At 41.7% G+C, this 22,193-nt stretch overlaps 1 protein-coding gene across 5 annotated transcripts in view; it reads left to right on the forward strand.

The window, feature by feature from the left end:
* TMEM68 (transmembrane protein 68) overlaps positions 1-22,193 on the forward strand; it is a 128,916-nt gene that overhangs the window by 21,700 nt on the left and 85,023 nt on the right. For all 5 annotated transcript variants that reach the window (XM_078687297.1, XM_078687298.1, XM_078687299.1 and 2 more), the window contains one exon: positions 19,481-19,648. In XM_078687297.1, coding sequence (XP_078543423.1) covers positions 19,481-19,648 — 168 coding nt within the window. The remainder of the gene's footprint in view (positions 1-19,480; positions 19,649-22,193) is intronic.

The raw sequence follows: 22,193 nt of genomic DNA on the forward strand, positions 1-22,193 counted from the left end.
CTTCAAATCTGAGGCAGGCCAAGAATGGCACACGACCTATCTTTGTCGTCCGAGCAGCTAGAAATTCCGGGAGTGCACCTTTCGAGTCAGGGGCAGTTCACCTGCACAGGGGTCCGGCGGGAAATCAGGATAGAAGTCAGGATTCATGAGCTTCTGGCGGAGGTCGGCGGAGCCGGGAGCTTATGCGGCCATCTTGGTTACGAGCGTGGCTCCTCCTCCTAGACTCCTGTTTTAACGTGAGGTCCTATGTGTGGGTGGACCTGGTCAGTTGATGGATAATGTCCCAACCTTGCCAACAAAAGCTGGTCAGGCTTGCATTTGGAGTCCTTATGAAGTATACCCATGGCAGTGTGGCAGAGAGACAAACCCCTGGACTCCGATGCTCGAGAATCAGAAGCACCTGCTGCAGATGGAATGATGGCCGGCTATAATGAGTAGGCGATGAGTTGCAATGTAGTGTTGCTGCTTTCAGTTGGTGATGGTGATGTTCTCTCTGCCAGAGTTGTCTGGTAGTGGAAGACAGCAGTGTGGGGTGCAAGTGCCTGCACCTGATGGCCTACACTGCACACTCAGCGGCCCAGGTCTGCACGCTAGCCCGAGATGGGGCAGTGGTATTCGCTGGAGTCTGGAAACACACACATTCCAGGCAGGAGCTGTGGTGTTGCAGAAGGTGACGCGTATGTGACGGAGAACGTCCACGTTCATACTTCACTTCAGCAGATGTTGTGTAGGGTATGCTTTGTATAAATGTCACCTGTTTCTCCTCGACACCCATGTACCTCAGTCATTCACAGCATAACTTTGTGCACCAACTCCAATGAGGAATATGGATCAATTAAGAAAGATTTGATTGATGGTCTTGGAGGCACCCTTCTTTGATTCACTATGCATAAATGACAGTAGGCACACATTTTAAAGCATCTTCTCCCAATCTCATTAACTTCCAGCCGATGTACCCTTTGCCCTAATCCCCCTATATTGAAACAGTTGACATACTGTTAATAATCGACCAGTGAATTCTATAGTACACAGGCCTTGGTGATGGCCCCATATAATATTTTAAAGATTGAGGCCTTGATCTGCCAGAAGTACAGGCAACAAAACATGCCTCTCAAAATGCAACTAGTACTCCATGTGTGGAATTCAAATCTCTCTGGAGTTTGTGAGATTATGCATCTAGAATTGGTCACAATGCTAAAAAGATGGCCTCCATAACTGGGCACACGTCATATATTGCTTCTACAATTCCACACAACAATGAATCTGCTAAAATTGGTCAAAATGCTCTAGATTTAAGAGCACATGGTTGACCCAACTAGTATCCTTGGGCTCTACAGAAATGACAGTATATGACACTATGAACAAATAAGTACCAGTAGTTAATAGTTATCACAGACCTCAAGTTTTTTCTATTTTCATTCTTTTTCAGATTTAATAAGTGTTGTCTTATTTTATATTCTTTAGTGTGCATTTGTTGGGTCCTTCGTCCAATTGTAATAGCCCTATTGAGGAAAATATAACAAGTGATTAACTTAAATAAAGAACTAAACAATGATTGGAATAGCATGGGTTTAATCTCTTCTCGAGAATGGATAAAGGTGATTATAGCAAAAGAAATTGTAAAAGTTCGACTGAACTCAACAAGTAGCGCAATATCTTTTGACACGACACCCAGGAGGGGATAGTGCTATTAAAATACTATGAACAAGTACCACACTAGCCCTAATCCAGCCTAGTAAAACCTTTGTTGCATAGAGGAATTGTAAATTATGCAAGAAAATATTTATGCCTTTTGGAATGAGAGGAAAGTGTGCTCCACTGACAGTGAAGTAGGCCCAATTTTACCCCCCAAATATGAGGCTTCAACATCGGAAGAACTTGACATCGGGTGTTTCTCTTACCACTTGAAATAAAATTGACAGGCTCATATGGAGTAGTACCAATGTAATTGCCCTTCAGATAATAATGCAATCTTGAAACCCACTCCGAAACGAACAGCGAACTAATGCAGCTGAAGAATTGAATTGATTTGATTTATAACTACTAGCTTCAAACAGAAGTGGCGTAGCCGCCATAAGGGCAAGAAATGAGGTCTGGAAAGGCCACCCAGCTTTACTGTCGACTGGATTCTAGGTTGGATGGTAACACAGTCCTCATGTTTGTGCCTCTCTTCCAGCACTGCTGGAGAATCTAGCCTCTTGGGGAAGTATAAATGCAAGTAATTGGTTTCAGTGAATGAACATTGGGAGCAACAAAGTGTCTTGATGGTTATGGTAAGGGTGTGAAAGGAGGCATTAAATGTGTTTGAATGAGAGCATTGGGTTCTTCAGAGCATTGTACCTCAGATTCCCATTTTTCTCACACTAGTAGCATACCATGTTGTATGACTTCCTGGTTTAATCTTTATCTAGTACATTCCACTCCCCAAATTGAATTCATTATATAGACTTCAGAAGCTTAAAAGCAGACGGTATAGCAATTTAGAAGATTTTTCTCAAGATTGTTTATGGCAATGATATGTATTAGTAGGCTGAGCCAGGCATAGCTTTCTTCAGGGCCTTACGTAGCTTGTTTTTCTGTTAAGGTGCACATTTCTCAGAAAAGCCTTGGGTAGCAGAGCTGCTCCTCCCTGGTATGCTATACATTTTTCAGCCAAAGTAATACATTGGTGAGACTACATGCATTACACCAGTGGTTCCCAAACTCTGCACCGTGGCTACCTGAGGAGCCATCAAGTCTAGCCAGGGGAGCCACGCTCTAAGCACTTTAATGCATTTAAATTGAAGGGGTTGTTGTCTTCAGTTAGGCTAATTAGACATAAATATATGATGTTGATGATTTGTAAGTGACATGCCTAAAGCTGTAAACGTAGTGGTTAATTGATGTTATCGAGAGAGAGAGAGATGACCTCCATATTTTACTGGATTCCCACATTCCAACACTCCCAAAGTAGGCAGAAGATGCTTGATTTATTTTGTTAGACTTGTTAATAGTTTCATTTTTTTCCAAATGCATTTTACACCAATGCAAGTTATCAGGAAAGTACAGTTGCCTGTCTATTAAACACACTAAGTATTATTAAATATTGACATTTTTACTTGAATCATAGGTACCTCCAGTACACATTTATTTCAGCACACACACTTCAGACTGGCCGGCTCGTTCCTTGAAGACAGGGAAGTAAAATGCCATGTATGGCATAATGCCAACATTTGAAGCAAGAAAGAGGGACGTTTATGTATAAAAAATAAAAAAAAAGAGAAATTTATTTTACTTGCATTGATTTGGAGGCAATTTTAGGGAGGAGATGGCAAAAATAAAGCTGTATGTGGTTTAAAAAATTGTGAGTCACCATGCTGAGACAGGTGTGTTGGCACAGATGCTCACGTATGCCTAGACGTCGCTGGGGCAAAATCGCCAAGGAACTACTACAAACACACCTCGCACTCAACCCCCAACCAACCCCACCGACCCCGAGTAGGGAGCCCGCACCCTCAGACTCTGGATGGACGATTGCGCCAACACCCTAGCCCCAACAGACAACACACCCACAGAGATACCAGTCAGAGAGCCAGCTGGTTCACCCCGGAGCTCCTAGCCTCCAAACTCACCTGTCGGAGACTGGAAAACATCTGGCACGACGAGAACGCCCGACAGCCACGCAGCCCTCAAAGACGCCATCCGCAACCACCACCACCACCACCTCATCAGGACCACCAAGGACCGCCTCGACAACAACGCACACAATATCAAGGAGCTCTTCAACATCGTGAAGGAACTCTCAAACCCCAGCTCCTGCACCAATGACATACCGCCGTCACAAGCCCTGTACGACGCCCTCGCTGCCTTCCTCCACCGCAAGATCACAGACATCCACGACCGCTTCAATCCTCTGACGAACCCCGCCAACCCCACCACACCGGACCCACCAATAACCGCCGACCACGACCGCCTCACCTCATGGACCAGTGTAACCACCGAGGACAACATCAAAACCATGAGCACCATCCACTCTGGCGCCCCTTCCGACCCTCTTCCCCACCACATTGTCAAGAAGGCCGACCGCTCCATCGCACCCCACCTGTGTAACATCATCAACCTCTCATTCAAGACCGCGACTTTCTCTGAGAGCTGGAAACACGCCGAGATTAACACCCTACTGAAGAAACCCAAGGCGGACCCGAGTGACCTCAAGAACTTCCGGCCTATCTCCCTACTTCCGTTCCGGGCTAAGGTCATCGAAAAGATCGTCAACACCCAGCTCACCTGCTACCTGGAAGACACAACATCCTCGACCCCTCCCAGTCAGGCTTCCGCAAGAAACACAGCACCAAGACCGCCCTCATCGCCGCCACAGACGACATCAGAATCCTACTCGACAACGGCAAGACAATAGCCCTCATCCTCCTGGACCTCTCTGCCGCCTTCGACATAGTCTGCCATCACACACTACGCCCACGCCTCTACGACGCATGGATCCACGACAAGGCCCTGGACTGGATCACCTCCTTACTCTCCGACAGAACCCAAAGAGTCCGCCACCCCCCGTTCCACTCCGGAATCACCAAGACCATCTGCTGTGTCCCTCAAGGATCATCCCGCTGCCCGACGCTCTTCAACATCTACATGGCTCCACTCGCAAGCATCGCCAGACTTCATGACCTCAAATTAATCTCCTATGCCGACGACACCCAGCTGATCCTCTCCCTCACCAACTACCCCCTCACCGCCAAAGCCCACCTCCACCGCGTTATGAAGGCAGTCGCCGACTGGATGGAAGAAAGCCGGCTCAAACTTAACACGGACAAGACGGAGATCCTCCTCTTCGGACCCAACCCCTCAGCCTGGGACGACTCCTGGTGGCCCACATCCCTGGAGACCGCCCCTACACCAACCAACCACGCACGCAACCTGGGAGTCATCCTCGACTCGAAACTCACCATGACCAACTAAATCAACTCCGTCTCCTCAACCTGCTTCTACACCCTCCTCATGCTCCACAAGATCTACAGATGGATCCCTACAGACACACGAAAAACCGTCACCCACGCCCTCATCAGCAGACTCGACAACGGCAACGCCCTCTATGCCGGAGCCCCGTCCAAGCTCATCAGCAGACTTCAAAGAATCCAGAACGCCTCTGCACGCCTGATCCTCGACGTCCCCCGCCGAGACCACATCACCCCCACCTGAAAAACCTGCACTGGCTCCCCGTCGACAGAAGAATCACCTTCAAACTCCTGACCCACGCACACAAGGCACTCCACAACAGCGGCCCAGAATACCTCAACAACCGACTATCATTCTACGTACCCAACAGGAGACTCCGCTCCGCCGACCTCTCACTGGCCACCGTCCCACGCATCCACAGGATCACCTCCGAGGGTAGGTCCTTCCCCCCCCCCCCCCACGCCGCCAAGACATGGAACTCCCTCCCTCTCTTCCTGCGACAGACAGGAGAACCTCAGACCTTCAGGAGACTACTCAAGACCTGGCTCTTCGACCACCAGCTGCAGCCACCCATCCCCCCCAGCGCCTTGAGACCCTCGCAGGTGTGTAGTGCGCTTTATAAATTGACTGATTGATTGACATGGGTAGAAATGGAAGTGCATGCAAATATTCTTCCAGTGAAGAAATACTTTGGCAATTGGGCCTACATGCTTAGGGGTGCTATCTAGCACTGTAAGTGGGATAAAGTTTAAGAGGGTACTCTAAAAAAGGCATGGGCAAAGAAGTGTAACTAGGAATATTTTATTAGAGGCGCCACCTTAGTAATACAAAACACCCTGCAAATATGATTATAATACATTCATCAGCTTCATCCCAATAATTTTCAGGGAGAAAAATGCAAGTCCCAAAAAAGTTACAGTGGGAAGCCACGGGCAATGGCTAATGGGTCAAGGAATCTGCGGGTCGAAAAAGTTTGGGAACCACTGCATTGCACAGAAAAGAAATGGAATGTTTCCATGAAGTACCATTCCTGTGATGAAATCGTGCAATCTGAAATTAATGGCTTGAATATGTCCAGCGTATTTGTGGACTACAACAGAAAAATGCAGTATGAAACCTGCATGCATACATGTAGCATCATCAACCGCAAAGAGGCCTTAACTTTGTTTGCGCTTGATGAATGATAACACAAATCTAATATATTCAATCTTTTTAGGTCTCCCTATTTGTCATTATTTTCTAAAGGCTTATTTAAGCCAAGGCTCAAGTTACACCAAAGGCAATGCAGATTCAAAGAAGAAAGTATTTCTCGTGGCTCGCTGTTTTTTCTTTATCTAACCCTCTCAAAATGTCATCTACATGATTGAAGTAGCCTTCTTTTAGCTCTGTTAGGCTAATCCGGCTGAGTCTAGAAAGGTGTGGGTAACATGACCTGGGTGGAATTATTCATATCGTTTCTCTGAGTTTCTTCTGCAGTCTGCCTCTTATGTCATAACTATGCTATAGCTCAGGCTCACTAATTCACATATTTCTGCTTCTAAAGTCCGAGGTGGCAGAATTGAAGCATGGAAGTACGTAGACATAGCATGGTTTCTTGTAATGTAGCTGGTCTAATTTTTAACCTAGCGAGCCAGGATTGGATTTTTATTTTTAAAGGAAGGGTCTAAATGTCAACACTGCAGAAAACATGGTTTACTAACATAGCTGATCTCGAATGCTGTCATGCCTTCAACATTACAACCAGAGCATCAAAGAAGGGTTGCCAGACTGGTGTTTTTACTATCTGACAGGAACTGCAGCATAACGCACCTCAAGAGCAATACAGACAATTTTATGCCATGGAGTGAAGCGTGTCACAATTTAGCAATGCTTTTTCCCCTCACCTTATTTCTTCATCATATTTTCTTAATCCAAAGTCGACTGCCCGATATGACAGGCTTTTACTTTTGTATAATATTGTAAGGGAATTTTACAGTGTATATAGGTGTAGTTCAGATCTAGTAGGCTCTAAGCAAAGTCTGCAGTAAGCAAGGGTGATCCCAGACACGAGCGAAGCCGTGAAAAAAATGGGACTGACAGAGGTTTTTTGTGTTGGTATTCATACTGGGAGATGATTTGTTGCACCAATACTTTTCCATTAGACAGACCTGTCCAGAAAACATTGTAGGCAGGGGGGCTACTATTGTTATTTATCATATTCTTGTTTTTGCATCGAAATGGAGTTGCCTTAATAACTTTGAGCTATCTTGGAGGTATAGCAGTGACCACTTTCCAATGAGTTTGGCCTCTAGCTACACAATACTAATGTCTTTTGTTCTGCTGTCACATGTAAACCATGAGTTGAAACCTTTTCCTGCAACCACCAAAGGTTAAGATGGTCACAGATTGAGTTACTGACTGAACCTGACTGCCAGGGTAGTCCATGCTATACATTCCTTGGTCCTTTGATGTATTGACCCTTATACTGATGCTATTTCATTAATTGCAGGCTTTCAAAAGTTGAGCACCATTGGCAACGTAATGAATGGGCACAGTGCGACATAGTGCCCCTGCTCACATGGTACATTGGATTAGCGTATTTGCAGCTAAATTTAAGCTCTGGAAGGCCGTAAAACTCTGCCTCATATTTAGGGGGAAGCTCACTTGCTTACTATTAATCCATCAATGCCATGAACTAAGAAAGTGGCATGAGAAAGTTAGATGCTGCCTGCAGTGCCACTGCAGTTATGGATTTTTAGTGGCTAGTAACATTCCTGGTTATTGTCACAAGTCTCATTTAACTGTGCTTATATCCCTTCAAGGATGAACAGAATGTTTTTCCTATATATATGGCTCATCAAAGGAAACCTTTCCTTGTTGCTGGAAGTAATAATCGCTGGAACAAACAGCCTAGTATAGAAGTCCAAGGTTGGACTCTGCCTATTTATATGCAATTTAGACCTCTGGAGGTACTTTCTAACAAGGGTATTAAATCAGATATCTTAATTATGAGGCCCATCCATTAATGTTTCAGTGCTTAAAAACTAATATAGGGAAGAATTGAGCAGTTGCAGGCTGATTTCACAGTTTGATTGAATTGTTATGGTGAATCCTGCTAAGGGGACTACCTGCAGGAGCTATGGAGGAGCAATCCAGAGGCTGCAAGAAGGCTCTAAAGAGGATGAATCCTTTCAGATATCCAGATAAGGTTCAGGCAGGACCAGGGCCTGATTTAAGTCTTCGCAGAGGGGAGTACTCGGTGACCGATGTGACGGCTATTCCGTCTACCGTATTACGGTCCCGTTAAATCCTATGAGCCAACAGTGCCTCAATCTGTACTTGATTATCGATAACTAAGATACGTTAGAAAGCGGATGATAATTTAAGCTGCATTGATCGGTTTCCACATTGGAGTTGGTGCACAAAGTTATGCTGTGAGTGACTGAGGTACATGGGTGTCGAGGAGAAACAGGTGACATTCATACAAGGCATACCCTACACAACATCTGCTGAAGTGAAGTATGCTCGTACAGCTTGAATGATTTGAGCCCTTCAGTTCAGCATGAGGTGTACGAAAGGGTTGGTACTTGCTCTGGTCCTGTCGCACAATTGTTTTTTGAGGATGGGGTAGTTCAAGATCAATGTGACTTCCCCCTAAGACCGGCAAAGGAGCCTGCTCATGTGCTTTTCATAGTCCTCAGACTTCATAGTGGTGTCTGGATGCTCAGTGTGTGGTCTTTATTGACACCTTGAAGTTGAAAAGTAATTGACTGAAGTCAAAGTTCATTTTATTTGATCCTTGGAATGTAAAATGTAAATTCCTTGGGATTGATAAATTCCTTGCTAGAAAATATTAAATCCTCTCCTTTCTTAGTGGGTATGTTGATTCCAGGTTTATTTCCGAGTTACTCCAGAAGAGCCTGTATAACTAAACTACATTGTGTTTTTACAACATTACATTTTTAAATGTTGCTGGCCATACAGTTTTCATACTAAGATTAGGACACCAAGAATGTACCAGTGTCCAGTTATGGTGCAGACGTTTGAAGGTACTGTAATAGTTATTGCGGGGGACAATCAATTAACCCAGCATTTATTCAGTAAGCCATAATCTGACACCGGTTTTTCCATTCACCACAAGATATGAATTTTGTTTCTGGTGCACAGAGTTGCACTTGCCCTACTTCCTCTTTGGTCTTTTTATATGGTATATATATATATGGTCAAATATCTGCTACCTACAGCAATAGCTGTATGGTTAGATCTTATGTCTAGACAATGTCTGTGCTATACACTGATCTATGTACATTACTAACTTAACTAAGTGTTTAGATCATGCTGATTTGACCTCACGCCCCGAAATACTCTGTACGGTTGTTTGGTACAGCATTCCGCAAATAAGCATAAGCAGCTAAAGAAAGAAACTGCTATGGTACCCTAGTCTTTTATCAGGCGCTATAGGATTTCGAAATAGTTTGAGGGTATAGACCCCTATTGGTTACTGATGCATATGGCAGAAGCTTACTCATACATGGCAGAATCTGTGTGCAGGTAAGCTCCTTAAGTTTCCCTAAAGTGATGGCACCAGAGTTCAATGCACCTTATTGTTCTCTTGATTACAGATCTGCGCAGACATGCATGTACTTTATCCATCTTAAAGTTTAAGAAAATGATATTAGTGCTCACTTCTTAACTCACTGGGGCTCAGAACTTGACCCGCTTTTCTGAATTTGCAATTGTGAAATTTTAAGCATACTATTTCTTCAGTAAGCCCCATCTTGAGTCCTACTCAGAGTACGAGACTACCTTTTGATTACCGTTTAGGTTTGTCAGTGTTGGGAGTGTTATTTTTCTTTATTTATTTTATGCAGTTTAGATATTGTTATAGGTATACATTTTCTTTGTTTACTTTAGTTTGTATAAGTAATATATATTGTGACGGAGTTTATGAAGTAATCCACATATGATTAAATGTATAATATTCCTTGTGCTATGGTTTTATGTCTCCACTGAATTGAAATAGACTATTTTACAAGAAAGCTCTTGACTTTTGAGCATTTAACGTCAGATAGTTGTTCTCTTGTGTGTTTTCTTTCACTGCAAAAGTAAGCAGAGCCCATCCAGTTTATTACTGTACTCCACATAGATTATCGGAATATTCTGGTTATCTACCTTTATTAGCAAACAGTGTAACAATTTCATTTTTTGGTGAAGGGATTTTATAAAGTGTACACTACTACTCTAGGGAGGTCCCATGGTACTCCAGAAATATTAGCGGAAGAGTCTAAGATTTAAGTTGTTTGTCCAAAAGGAGCTCTTAGCAGAATGAGATCAGCCAGATATTAACTAGCTTGCAAAATTGTAGGTGTTTTTGCAGTTTATTTAAGCTCAGTGGTGAGCTGTTAGACAATTTATCCCCTCTGTTGAAATGATTCAGAACTAGACTAGATCTCTGACTGAATTACAAGAATCTTATTCAGGAACTTTAAATATGATCCAAGTAGGGTGTTTTAGAAATGTATTTCTCAAACATAACTGTATGATCATAAAAGGTTTGGTGCACTGTGCACAAACCTTTACATATGGTCCTGTAAGCAACCTGAAACCATTGGAGGGACAGCACCATTTAATGAATACATGGTTGAATTATGACCTATGGTGATCATTTAGATCTGCCTGAGCAGGCCATTGAGATTGACTGGAAAACCCATGTATTCTCTGTTTCCAAAGTCTATCCTGAATTGAAAAATATTCTGCAATGGGACTTCTTGTGGATAAAGGCTTTGTGTTGGCAATCTATACATCAATTTAAGTAGGTGAAAGCTGCTTTGTGACACTGTCCTAAATGTCAGCCTGTCAGAAAGATCAGCATTCACCAGAGTGCCTGCCTACCAATAAAGGCTATATATAAAGGTTCCGGAGTATAGAGGAGCTTATTTTCCTAAACTAATCGGGAATTATTAAAATCTTTCAGATTTTGTTTGGGTACATTTCAACTAACAATTGGTTAGTGCATTGCCCAGAGTGTAGGCCAGATGTTGCTGTTTCAGTTATGGGTATTACGGTTTTTCTTGATAAATAGGATCTGTATGTAGTCTGTATACAGGAACACTTTCAGACTATATGAACATAGCAGATGAGCAAACAGAGCTGGGTGTACATTTATTATGAGTAGCTACTGTTGAACCCTTTCAGACCCCACTTTGTACTAGCGGTGTGAAGGAATCCTGAATGTCCTTTGGTACTGTTTGCAAATTCAATGAAGTAAGCAGCAACCTATCCTGCAAGTACAACTTATGTAGGCCTAATACCAGGACTTTGGCAACATTGTCAAAAACCACATACATATTCACCAGGATCAGAGCTCAGAAACTTCAATCATGATGTCATCCAGGGGTGAGTCAACAATTTGTTGGATGTGATAAAGGGTTAAAATCACAAGTTTAACCAGAAAAGGAAGTTGGCCTGCAGATCCAAGGAATCTTTCTTCAATATAGGTTGTTGACTGCAAATTCCAGGTCCTCTGACACTAATCTATTTTTATTTGAGCAGTTTATCAGTTTGAGTAACAGCAGCCAACTGTCACTAAAAGGGGACTTGCTCATGGGAAACCGGTTATTTACCTGTTCCATATCCATTGGCTTGAAGTCAAAAGGTGGCCTGTTGATTTCCCTACAGCCCAAATACAGAAGCTATTTCTTTATTTTATTTATAGAGTATTGTATAGCGCGAACAAGAGCCAAGAGGGTATCAGTACGCTTCACATCATAAGATATGAGGGATACAATAGATGGAACAAAACATCCTCCAATATGTGGTAGTATCATGCTAAGGCGGGAGTCCGTAGTTGCACATAGGAGTCTGGATACTCAGAGCATCGGAGTAAAAGGCAGATAGATAAACAATAAAACGTACTGTGTCTTAGGGCGAAACCCAATTTATTGGTATAGTTTTCACTTCATATTTGAATGAAGAGGTTGAAGAGATTCAACTGACTTCTGGTGGCAGAGTTCCAAATCTTCGGGACGATGCCCGAGAAGGCTCTGTAGCTCGTTCACTTTTTTTTGTGAAGATCTGTGGTTTCAGTAATAAAGAGTTTGCGCTTTGTGAAGGTCTGCATCCCACTGAAAACTCCAGCTTATGCACCAGATATATGGGGTCTTGAAATGTAGGGCTTTAGGAGTCGTGCACGCAATCTTCAGCAGAACTTTAGCATCGTACTGGAGCCATTTTAGAGATAGGGCTGAAGATATGTGATCCTTTCTAACTGGTTATCAGTCTGGCCACCGCATTAAGGGAGGCCCTTAGGGAGGGCTGTGTTGTGTTTAGGAAGACCGCAAAGGGTGGAGCTTCTGTAGTCCAGTCTAGGCAATACAAGAGGTTGGACTGCCAGTTTAAAGTATTTGAGTTTCCTTAAAATACTCATTTGGTGATTAGCTCCCTTAGTTGTATTGCTGATGTGATATTGCATATTTAGGTGCTTGTCTAGAGTGACTCCAAGGGATTTAGTGGTTTCAATAATGTGAGGTGTACAGTTGAAGGCTGTTAGATGCTTCATCCAGAGGTCAATCTTGGGAGTGTGATTGGGGAGGCTATGAGGAGGAATTCCGTTTTGGCAGTGTTGAGCTTAAGATGGTTATCAGTGAGCCAGTTTTGCATGTTCAACAAGGTAGAGTTGAGGAAGATGAAGCCTTTTGGGGAGGATATTTTCAGATAAACTTGAGTGGTATCTGCATACATGTGATAAAGAATGTTCACAGAGTCCAGAGTATTTGCAAGCGGTTCCAAAAATAAATCGAAGAGAATGGAATGATATAAACCATTGCAGTACAGGCCCTGATAGCCCCATCCTTCGTTCTAGCGGGGATAGTAAGCTGTCTTGTTTAACAGTGTCTAAAGCAGAGGATCAGTCAAGGAGAATCAGAAGACCTGATTCATTATGGTCTACCATTTTTAGTATGTCGTCCATGATGTGAGTGCGTGCAGATTTGGTGCTGTGACCTCGACGAAAACCAGATTGAAGTTGGTCCAAGACTTGAACGGTCTCAATGTGGGTGCAGAGTTGAATTTGCATTAATTTTTCCAGAATTTCACCAGAGTGAGGATGTTGGAAATCGGGTGGAAGTTGTTACGGTCTGAACTGTCTGCATAAGGTTTTTTTAGAATGGGGGTAACCTGCCCTACTTTAAGGCAGCCTGGGATAGTGTCTTGCAGTAGGGAGGCGTTAACAATCTTAGACCATTGTGGGAAAATGGCAGCTTTTATTTCTTTAAAGATTGGGGGTGGTAGTGCGTCGCAGAAGTGGTTAGATGGGTTGATCACAGGCTTTAATAATTTTTCAGCAGAAAGATGATTCATACATCGTCTTTTTGGCGTTGTCATGAAGCAAAAAGTTCAAGGATGCTGAGACAGCTTCATTAGAATACACTGGATTGAAGATGGATGTTGTGGAGCAAGATATTCTTCAGTTATAAAATCCTCACAGTGAATGTTTCGTGCATTCATTATCTTAAAGATAAATATTTTGTCTTGGTGACTACAGCAAGGTGGTTCATCGTGTATGGGATAAATAACTTATTGTTTCTTCAGCTTGTGTAATTGGGGTTTCTCACACTGCAGATTTAAAAAAGAGCCATTTACATTTGGCACAGTAAGGCCTCAGTTTGCATGTTGTAACGGGTGTCACCTCATCTAGTATAGAAATATTTATTTATTTTTATTTAAAATCTTTTTTATTGAATTTTCTAGAAAAAGCATATAAATAACGATAAACAAAATGGTAAGATGATAAATGTAAAATTAAAGAATAATGGTAAATGAAAGAATACAGACAAATCATGAGAAAAATTCAACAAAGAAAAATTGAAAACCATAAGTTACTCAAGTGCATTTCTGTGGGAGTCGCAGTGAAGCAGACGAGACATAAAGGTGGTCAAACAAGCACAGTTTTCACATGTGTAATAGTAGAAAATACAATACAGTAGTATCACCGAGGAGTAGCTGGAGAGACATACAGGTGGTCAAACAGGCACAGTTATCACATATGTAATATTAAAAAGTACAGTACTGTACAGTTGTACCACCGAGGATATAGCATTCTACAAGCAGTGCATTATAGGAGATTGAGACAATTTTCACGGTGGGTCGTATGTGAAGGAAAAGGCGTCTAGGGACTTCCATAGTTTCCTGTGTGATTTACATAAGGGAGAAGCTTGACGTGCAACGTTGTCATCCCCTCTATGAAAAGATAACCTTTCTTGCCACATCCTAAAGGAGACTTCTTTGGAGCTTTTCCACTTATTCAGTACAATTTTCAGGCTAAAGTGAGCATAAGATCGAACAAATAACGATCATTCTCCTCTGTGATCTTTGGCTCCAGAAAGCCTAGTAAGATATAGGAAAATTCCCTTGGAGGGACTATGTCAAAAGTTTTGCTTATACATTCGTATAGAAATAGTTTGATGAAAAACTTGCAGACCGAGAAATCCATACTTGTGTAAAGTTATTCGCAAATGTTTTGTGATATCGTCAAAGCAAATTAATGAACCAACTGAGATCTTTTAGTATGAGATTGGTGTGAGATTTCCAGGCATGAGGCTCATTAATCTAAAAAGGCATACATTATAATTCTGACCATTCTAGTGGGAACTGGAAGTAATGGGTGCACGACTCTGGACTAATTCTTTCAGAGTTGGGGCATTCACATTCTCTTATCAGTGCCACATGGAGGTAAGAGATAAATTCACCTCCACCACCACATACATTCACATTAAAGTTCCTCAGGACGATATATTTGCTGAAATGGCATGCAGTTCAGATCATCCAGTTAGGTTACAGGACGTAGGAGGGTCGAGGTGTAACCTGCTAAAACAATGCTGTTTGTGTTTTTATTGGGAGTTGTTAGTGGGAGAAGCAAAGGATCTATACAGAGGATTCAGAAATGCTATATCCCTTCCTTCCTTCCTCACAGTATGGCTATGAAATGCATGGGTTGAAAAGGCAGGCCTCTACACCACTCTGCTTCAGACTAGTCGCATTAGGTTTCGCCTACACAGCGCTTGCGCTGTGCTTGTGAAATCTCTTGTATTTAATATATCTTAAAAGGGGACTCATCTGATCCCAATGCTGAATTACTGTGTTCATTCGCTTTTGTGTGGACCTTTTTTTTTATTAACTTCTACTCATTTACAATACTTCCAATAAAGCTGTATACACTGTTTAAGCCCCATTCACTGTCAAGATAAGATGGCTTCTAACTGTATGCTAAATGCTTTCTTTTTAAGTCTCGCTACGAATGCAGCGCATGCGCTGCTTCGCTAGCGAGACTATTGCTGCCGCTTTGGTGCTGGGAGGGAGACAGGAGGTGGCCCGCGCGGACAGGGGAAAGGTCAACGATCGATATTACATCAGCCTTTGCCCATTTAATAAAAATTCAGATTTTAAACTACAGGTACATCAAGCGCACCGTGGACCCTGACTCAATCAATCATACCATTTGTATAGCGCACTACTCACCCGGGAGGGTCTCAAGGCGCTTGGGGGCGGGGGAATACTACTGCTCGAACAGCCAGGTCTTGAGTTGAGACTCACTGTTTCTTGGGTACCACAGGCGCAGGGAAGTAAAGTAACACAAACCTAGTATTGTAAATAAAAAAGTAAAGAACAATCGTCCTAGAATGAAATGAAAAGTGAAAGGAAATAATTCACAATATTAAGGATATAGTTAACCTTTCTATATATTCTAAACTCCAGGAAAAAAGATGTTCTAATGAGGGCAGAGAGAAAAGCACTGAACAAGCCTCTGGGCTTTGGGTTTGTACCTCCCGTCGCCTCAGATTCTGGCCGTCTCTCTGTCTCCTGACTGCCTCCCAGTCTAGGACGCTGCGATTCAGGGGGGCACTCCCGGCACCTGGTTCCTGGTGTAGGCCGCTGAGCTGCTTGCAGTGAGAACACATCCTGTCCCCACTCTGATGCATAAGGACTCTGCTGGGCCTGTTAGTAGCCTTGTTTTGACTGCTATGGAGTAATCCGATTCAGCATTGGGTTGGTCGTTGCAATAGTCTTAGCAACCGGGTTTGCCCCATAGCATGTTCTCTTAATACACGGATTTTGCCCCAGAGCATTTTCTCTTAATGCACGGGTTTGCCCAATGGCATTTTCTCTTAATGCACAGGTTTGCCACACAGCATTTTCTTTTAATGCACAGTTTTGCCCCGCAGCATTTCCTCTTAATGCACGGTTTGCCCCACAGCCTTTTTTTTTTTTTTTTAATGCACAGGTTTGCCCCCACCGTTTTTTCTGTTAATGCACAGTTTTTCCGCACAGCATTTCTTCTTAATGCACGGGTTTGAGCCACATCATCTTCTTTAAATACGTGGTTTTTACCCACACCATTTTCTCTCAATGCACGGGTGACTGTAATGAGGTCACTAGTAGGGCTGGTTCCTTGATGTGGTTACTCTCCAGCCGGGTTTGGGACGGTCTTTGCACAAGATTGTGCTTCTTATATGGTAAGATCTGTACTTTTAGGTGCATAAATAATGTCAAAAATACGAACATCCGATGTACAATCACTTTGGCGCAATTGGTAGATTCAGGTTGAAGGAAGACCGTTTATTGTGGTTAATGCGAATGGAGGTTTATTTTTCTAATTTGTGATTTGGATTTGATCGCTTTCTCTACTTCTTATGCTGATCTTCAACTTAAATTTGGTCTTGGTGCTCTACGATTTTATAACTTTTGGAAAGTGAAAGTGGCACTATCAAAATGGTTAAACCATTGGGGGCTAATTTAACGAGTGTTGCTATAACATCAGTCAAAAGGCCATTTGGTTTCTAAAGTCTATTCCATTTAGGACCAAATCGTTCTAAGTTAACTTAAAAATGCGGAAGTGGATGGAGAGGGAGTTAATGAGGATAAGCGTTCTCTTAAGAAATATATCAAAAACATTTGGAATTCACTGCTTATGAGCAAGGTGACCCTTCACCTGACCCCAGCTCAATACTGGATACTCCATAGAGCATGCATGGCTCTACAAGTATGCCTTGTCCCAAATGAGATGTGGTGGCACTGTAAAGAACTCTGCTCTTATGCTGTTTAGATGTAAATATGTCAATCATCTTTGACAGGAAATCAATGTATACATAAAGAAGGGCTTTAATATTGAGATTACATTAAGCCACCCTGGTCCCACTTTCTATTGAATACTTCATCTGTATGAGCTTTAGTGACCTTTCTTTGTCCTTGGCTTTAAAAGGAAACTTTCCAAAGGGAAAACAGTACAAAGCATCTCTATACACACATGATGGACATTGATTTGATTTTGTATAGCGCTCGAATGCTCGGAGGCGTCTTGGCGCTACTGCTGTCTTGTGTTCAATACTGAGAGTGTGGGATTGATTTGCTGCTATTACTGACGTGTGACTAGCCAGGTCTTTATTGATTTCCGAAAGGCCAGGATTTCAGAGCATTTCCTTATAGCAATCGGTAAGCAGTTCCATAGTCAAACTGCTCTGAGTGGAAAGCTCCTGCCATCCCAGGTAGCACGCTTTGCTCTTGGAGGGGTTTGTAGCATCGCGTCTGAGGATCTGAGCCTTCTGCCAGGAGAGTGCCAGGCAAATTTCGAGCGAAAATAGCTTGGTCCTGCATTGTGCAGTGCCTTGAAGGTAATGCATAAAGTCTTAAATTCCAGTCGTTTAGCTATAGGTAGCCAATGCAAATTGACTATCGCTTGAGGCACAGACTTATGTTTAGCGATTCCGGTAAGGAGTTGAGCAGCAGCGTTTGGAGTTTTTGTAAAGACTTTTTCCGGATTCCAATAAAAAGGGCATTGCCATAGTCTATCTTGGCCAGAATCAGAGAGGTAACAAATGTTTGAAGTTCAAGGGGAATACAGGGACAGATCTTCTTTATTAATTTTATTATATAAGACATGGAAGATGAAAGTGCCTTTACTTGATGATCAAAGTTGAGTTGAACATCAAAGATAACTGTTTCCTTCCCTTCTGTACTGGCGTTGGTACGGGTCCTATATTCTGGAGCCACCAAATTGGTGACCAGAGGGTCTCCTTTCCGAACTGTAGGACCTCTGTTTTTCCAGCGTTTAGTTTGATGCAATTTGCTTTCATCCAATAATCGATTTGGACCATGCAGGAGTTGAATTTATGTCCAACTTCCTCATGATCATTGCTTTATTTTGCTACTATAGAGGCACACAATTGCGGTTATCTTGCAGTTAAAAAGGTCTTGACTTGAATGGTGCAGCAGGTGCAGGGGCGACTGGGCTAAAAGGTCTAGGGACCCCACTAAATGCAGAATATTGCTAAACATTACTACTAAACAGGCATTCATAAGTGCAGTTATCTAGCACTAGGAGCATGATTTAAATGTTGCAGCAGAATCAGTGGCACCGGGGCCAAAAGTGGTCATAACTCCTCTAAAAACCATATATTGCTATATTGTACTACTAAACGAGCAGGCACTAGGGCGTGATGTGAATGTTGCCGCAGGTTCTGTGGCCAAAAGTTGTCAGAACTCCTCTAAACACATAATATTGCTAATACATCAATTAATTCTAAATTTTCCACCCTTCATTTCATTTTTCAAAATGTTGCTATTACTTAACTCGCACTATGCCACTAGTAACAGCATAATATATTGTCTATTTGTACATAAACAACCCATAACACTTTACAGACTTTCTGTAACTTATATTGTACAACTGCTAGGCAAACAACAACTTACAACAAAAACAGCTTATTATTAATCACATAGGCGAATTCTAATGCATTTACCAGTGCTTGTTTTTATCTTGAAGCTCCCCCGACCATTATGACCTGCTTGTATGATGCTGGAGTATGTAAATCTTGTATGATAGCAAAGCCAGCTTTACTTCGTTCCATCCAGAGTCAGTTGTGATTCACACTCTTGTAGGCAACCATTTATTAATAATGCTTACCTGCACCCTGTTTAAAAGATCCCGTTCTGTTTCTGTTTGGAAACCGTATGTATTGTAGTCAATTATTAGTAAAAAGGCTCTCCGAAGAAATATTAATATAAAACGTACTAATATGCTGCATTATTAAGCACATTTAGTTAACATTAATGTAAATAAAGTTATTTTCTGACTTAATATCTGCAGCTCAAACTATTTTTTTTTCAGAATGGCACAATTGCAGCAGGCTAGTCTATAGGAGTCTCTTTGCCGCAGATATTAGAACCCATCATAAACCTAAAAAAAGCAATTTTTGAGGGAGGGGTAGGAAACAAAGCAACAGGACTCCAGTGTATACCAAGATGTTTTTCACTTTTGGGATTGGTGGCAGGGACTGAGCCGCATCTACTTCTAATAAAGGAAATTGGATATTTTTATAACTTTTTTTATGTCCCGGGGAATTTAATGGGAATTTGGCAGCTACTGTGTATAGTCTCCAAACCCCTTTTCTTTTTCTGCTATAATATGTGTGATTTTTCTTAACTCATATTTTGTTTAATATCCAGAATGCCACCGGCATTAAAATGGTAACGTGATGGCTTTTTTTTTTTTTAACAGACTATGAAATTAAAGGACTAGAAAAAATCCCAGAAGAAGGACCAGCCCTTATTCTTTATTACCACGGAGCCCTACCTGTAGACTATTACTACTTTGTATGTCGCGTCCTTCTACAAAGGGGCCGAAATATCCACTCAGTGGGGGATCATTTTCTCTTCAAGATACCAGGTAAAGCCTTTTTAATTTAAGCATTGAGAGTTGCCAAACTCTGGAAAGCTATATACATTGCTTCTTAAAATGCAGTATTTTTAAGGGTTTTTTTCCCCTAGAGTACAGGAAACATTTTAATTTACAAATCTTAGTTTTGTGAACTAAACCATGATTACATAACTAAGGTAATTGTATATTGTCTGTTTCAGTCAGATAGCTGGAATAAGCCTTGCACGTATCTGGAGAAAAACTACTACAGATTAATAGATTCTCATAGTGTTTGTTATGTGATATTGTATTGTATTTTATTGCACCATTTCTATAGTGCTTTATTAATGCTGATCAAAGTTCAAAAGAAATTTGCAGACCAAGGGTCAGTGCTTCTACTTTTCAGGATAGATGTAAAAAGTATGTGGTGGCAGCTGTCATTTTATTATGATTAGGATTTGGTATTGTGCATGATGCCAGGAAAGTGTGCTGAAAACTGAATACAGGGGGTATGAATACATTTTACTTATGTGGCAGAAAGCAAAGAAGTGGAAGGACCGGTTTGCAAGCAGTTTTAAACCAGTAAGGGTTTTATCCTTAGAAACGCTTGAGTCTTGGATAATGGCAAGAGTCATGACTTTATGGCTCTTCTGTAGGGCAAATGATTGTTGACCGATCCTGCTTTTGTTTTTTATTACATGTTTTGAATGCTCATACTGTAATGTAGGAAATATCAGCATTTGGGGCATTCCTTCTGTAAGGTTTCTTCTTTGACAGTATAGTCTGAGTCGCAGTTGACAAAATCCAGGCCTTAGTCCGTGGATTTCCTATTGTGCAATTCTGAATACTTTAAAATACCTCTTTGGTCACTGCTAGTCAGTATAGTGATTTAAGTTCAGGAATAAGGTAGCCCTGTCTCTTTAGTTTGAGTTACTGTCTGTGTGCAGTAATCTACTCTTTTTATTTTTAATTTTATTTTTATTTATTTGAGGAGTTTTTTTTTTTTTTTTTTTTTTTTTTTTTTTAATCCGACCAATGTAGAAACCATTTGTGTAGCCCAGTTCCAGTCTTGCTATCAATTGAGCTAGAGATGCCGGTTTCCTATTTGAGTGCTGTGGAAAAGGGAAAGTTTGGCGTTTACAATCATTTCAAGATTTTTCTCTTCAGTCAAAAAATATAGCTAGCAGCCCCATTTCCTGGGGCCTAATGAATATGGGATTGTAGTTACGTTGGATAACATTCCCTAGCATCCATTATTCCTAAGCTAATATGTATTTGCATAGTCTTGAAGATTTAATCTGCAAGGGTTGTTCAGGTTTTAGAATAATATTGATATCGCCCTCCTAGTTCTAGTAGGTGAGGTTGAAAGACTTATCATGTGCTGGAAAACGTGGAAGGTAAAAGTTGAAGAGTAAAGGTGCAGTAGTTCACCTCCGGGGAACACCACAACTGGAGTAGGATGAAGACATCAATGGTGTTGGACAATTTGGATTCTGTCCATAAGGAAGGATTTTATCTAGTTTTGTTGGCACCGTCCTCTATATTCCAGTGACATATAGCCTTTGAGCTAGTAGCTGGTGTTTCACAGGGCCAAGAACAGGCAAGGAGTCCAGTTATGACAGAGCAGCAACTTCAGTTTTAACAGATCTTAACATCCTCACACATGGAGTTTAGTGCTGATTCTGTGCTTCTTCCCAATCTGAATGTATTCTGATTAGCTGAAAGATCCATCTTTGAAAGTTGATATCTAGGCAAATGCTGCCGTTTCACGTAGTTGGATAAAGAAGTTTCTGGTCGTTATTGCACTATCGCCCACTGGGTCAACTTGATCAAGTCTAGGTTTCTATAGAATGGCATTTCAAATACACTGTCTTCATGTCGTTTGAGAATTCCATAGTTGATAGGGTTGGTGATCCCTATAGCCAGTATGACAGCAGGTAACTCAAGAAATATTGACTTGAAGATATTTGGTTGGTATGGATCCACTTGAGAATCAACTGCTTTAATTAGATTGCATGTTTCTTTTTTTGTCAGTCAGTTGAATGGCCACAATGTGGCTTGAAAGCACAGGGTTGCATGAATTGGTGGCATGTCTTTGAGGGGATGTTGCTTAGTTTTGAGTGGAAGTAGACTTCAAGGTTAGCAACTTTCATGATGAATTGGTTTGTAAAGATATCACAGAGCTCCTATGAGTGTTTTACGTTTCATTAAAATGCTAGTAGGGTTACACACATTTTTAAAGATTAAAAAGAGTTGTTTTGTTAGGCATGTACACTCCGATTTGTTACACATAGTTTGACCTTTTGGGCATTTTAATGGATGTTCAGCAGATTCTCAATTTTCTTTGGCTCCATTTCAGTGAAATCCTTGATGCTGGATGTAGAGATAACCTTTTATGGATCACTGCTAGCCCTCTTCCAGTTCTGATATGAGGTAAATGTATGAAGAGGTTTAGGTATCAGTCAGATATTGCTTTGAGTAGAAATAGGCCTACATCTTGTCATCACTGAAATGTAGCTTGGTGAAGGAGGTTGAGTGTACGGTCTGCTAGTAGGTGTAAATATGATTTCTGTCT

This window comes from Lissotriton helveticus, chromosome 4_1 (genome assembly GCF_964261635.1).
Source record: "Lissotriton helveticus chromosome 4_1, aLisHel1.1, whole genome shotgun sequence".
In the NCBI taxonomy this organism is placed as follows: Eukaryota; Metazoa; Chordata; class Amphibia; order Caudata; family Salamandridae; genus Lissotriton; species Lissotriton helveticus.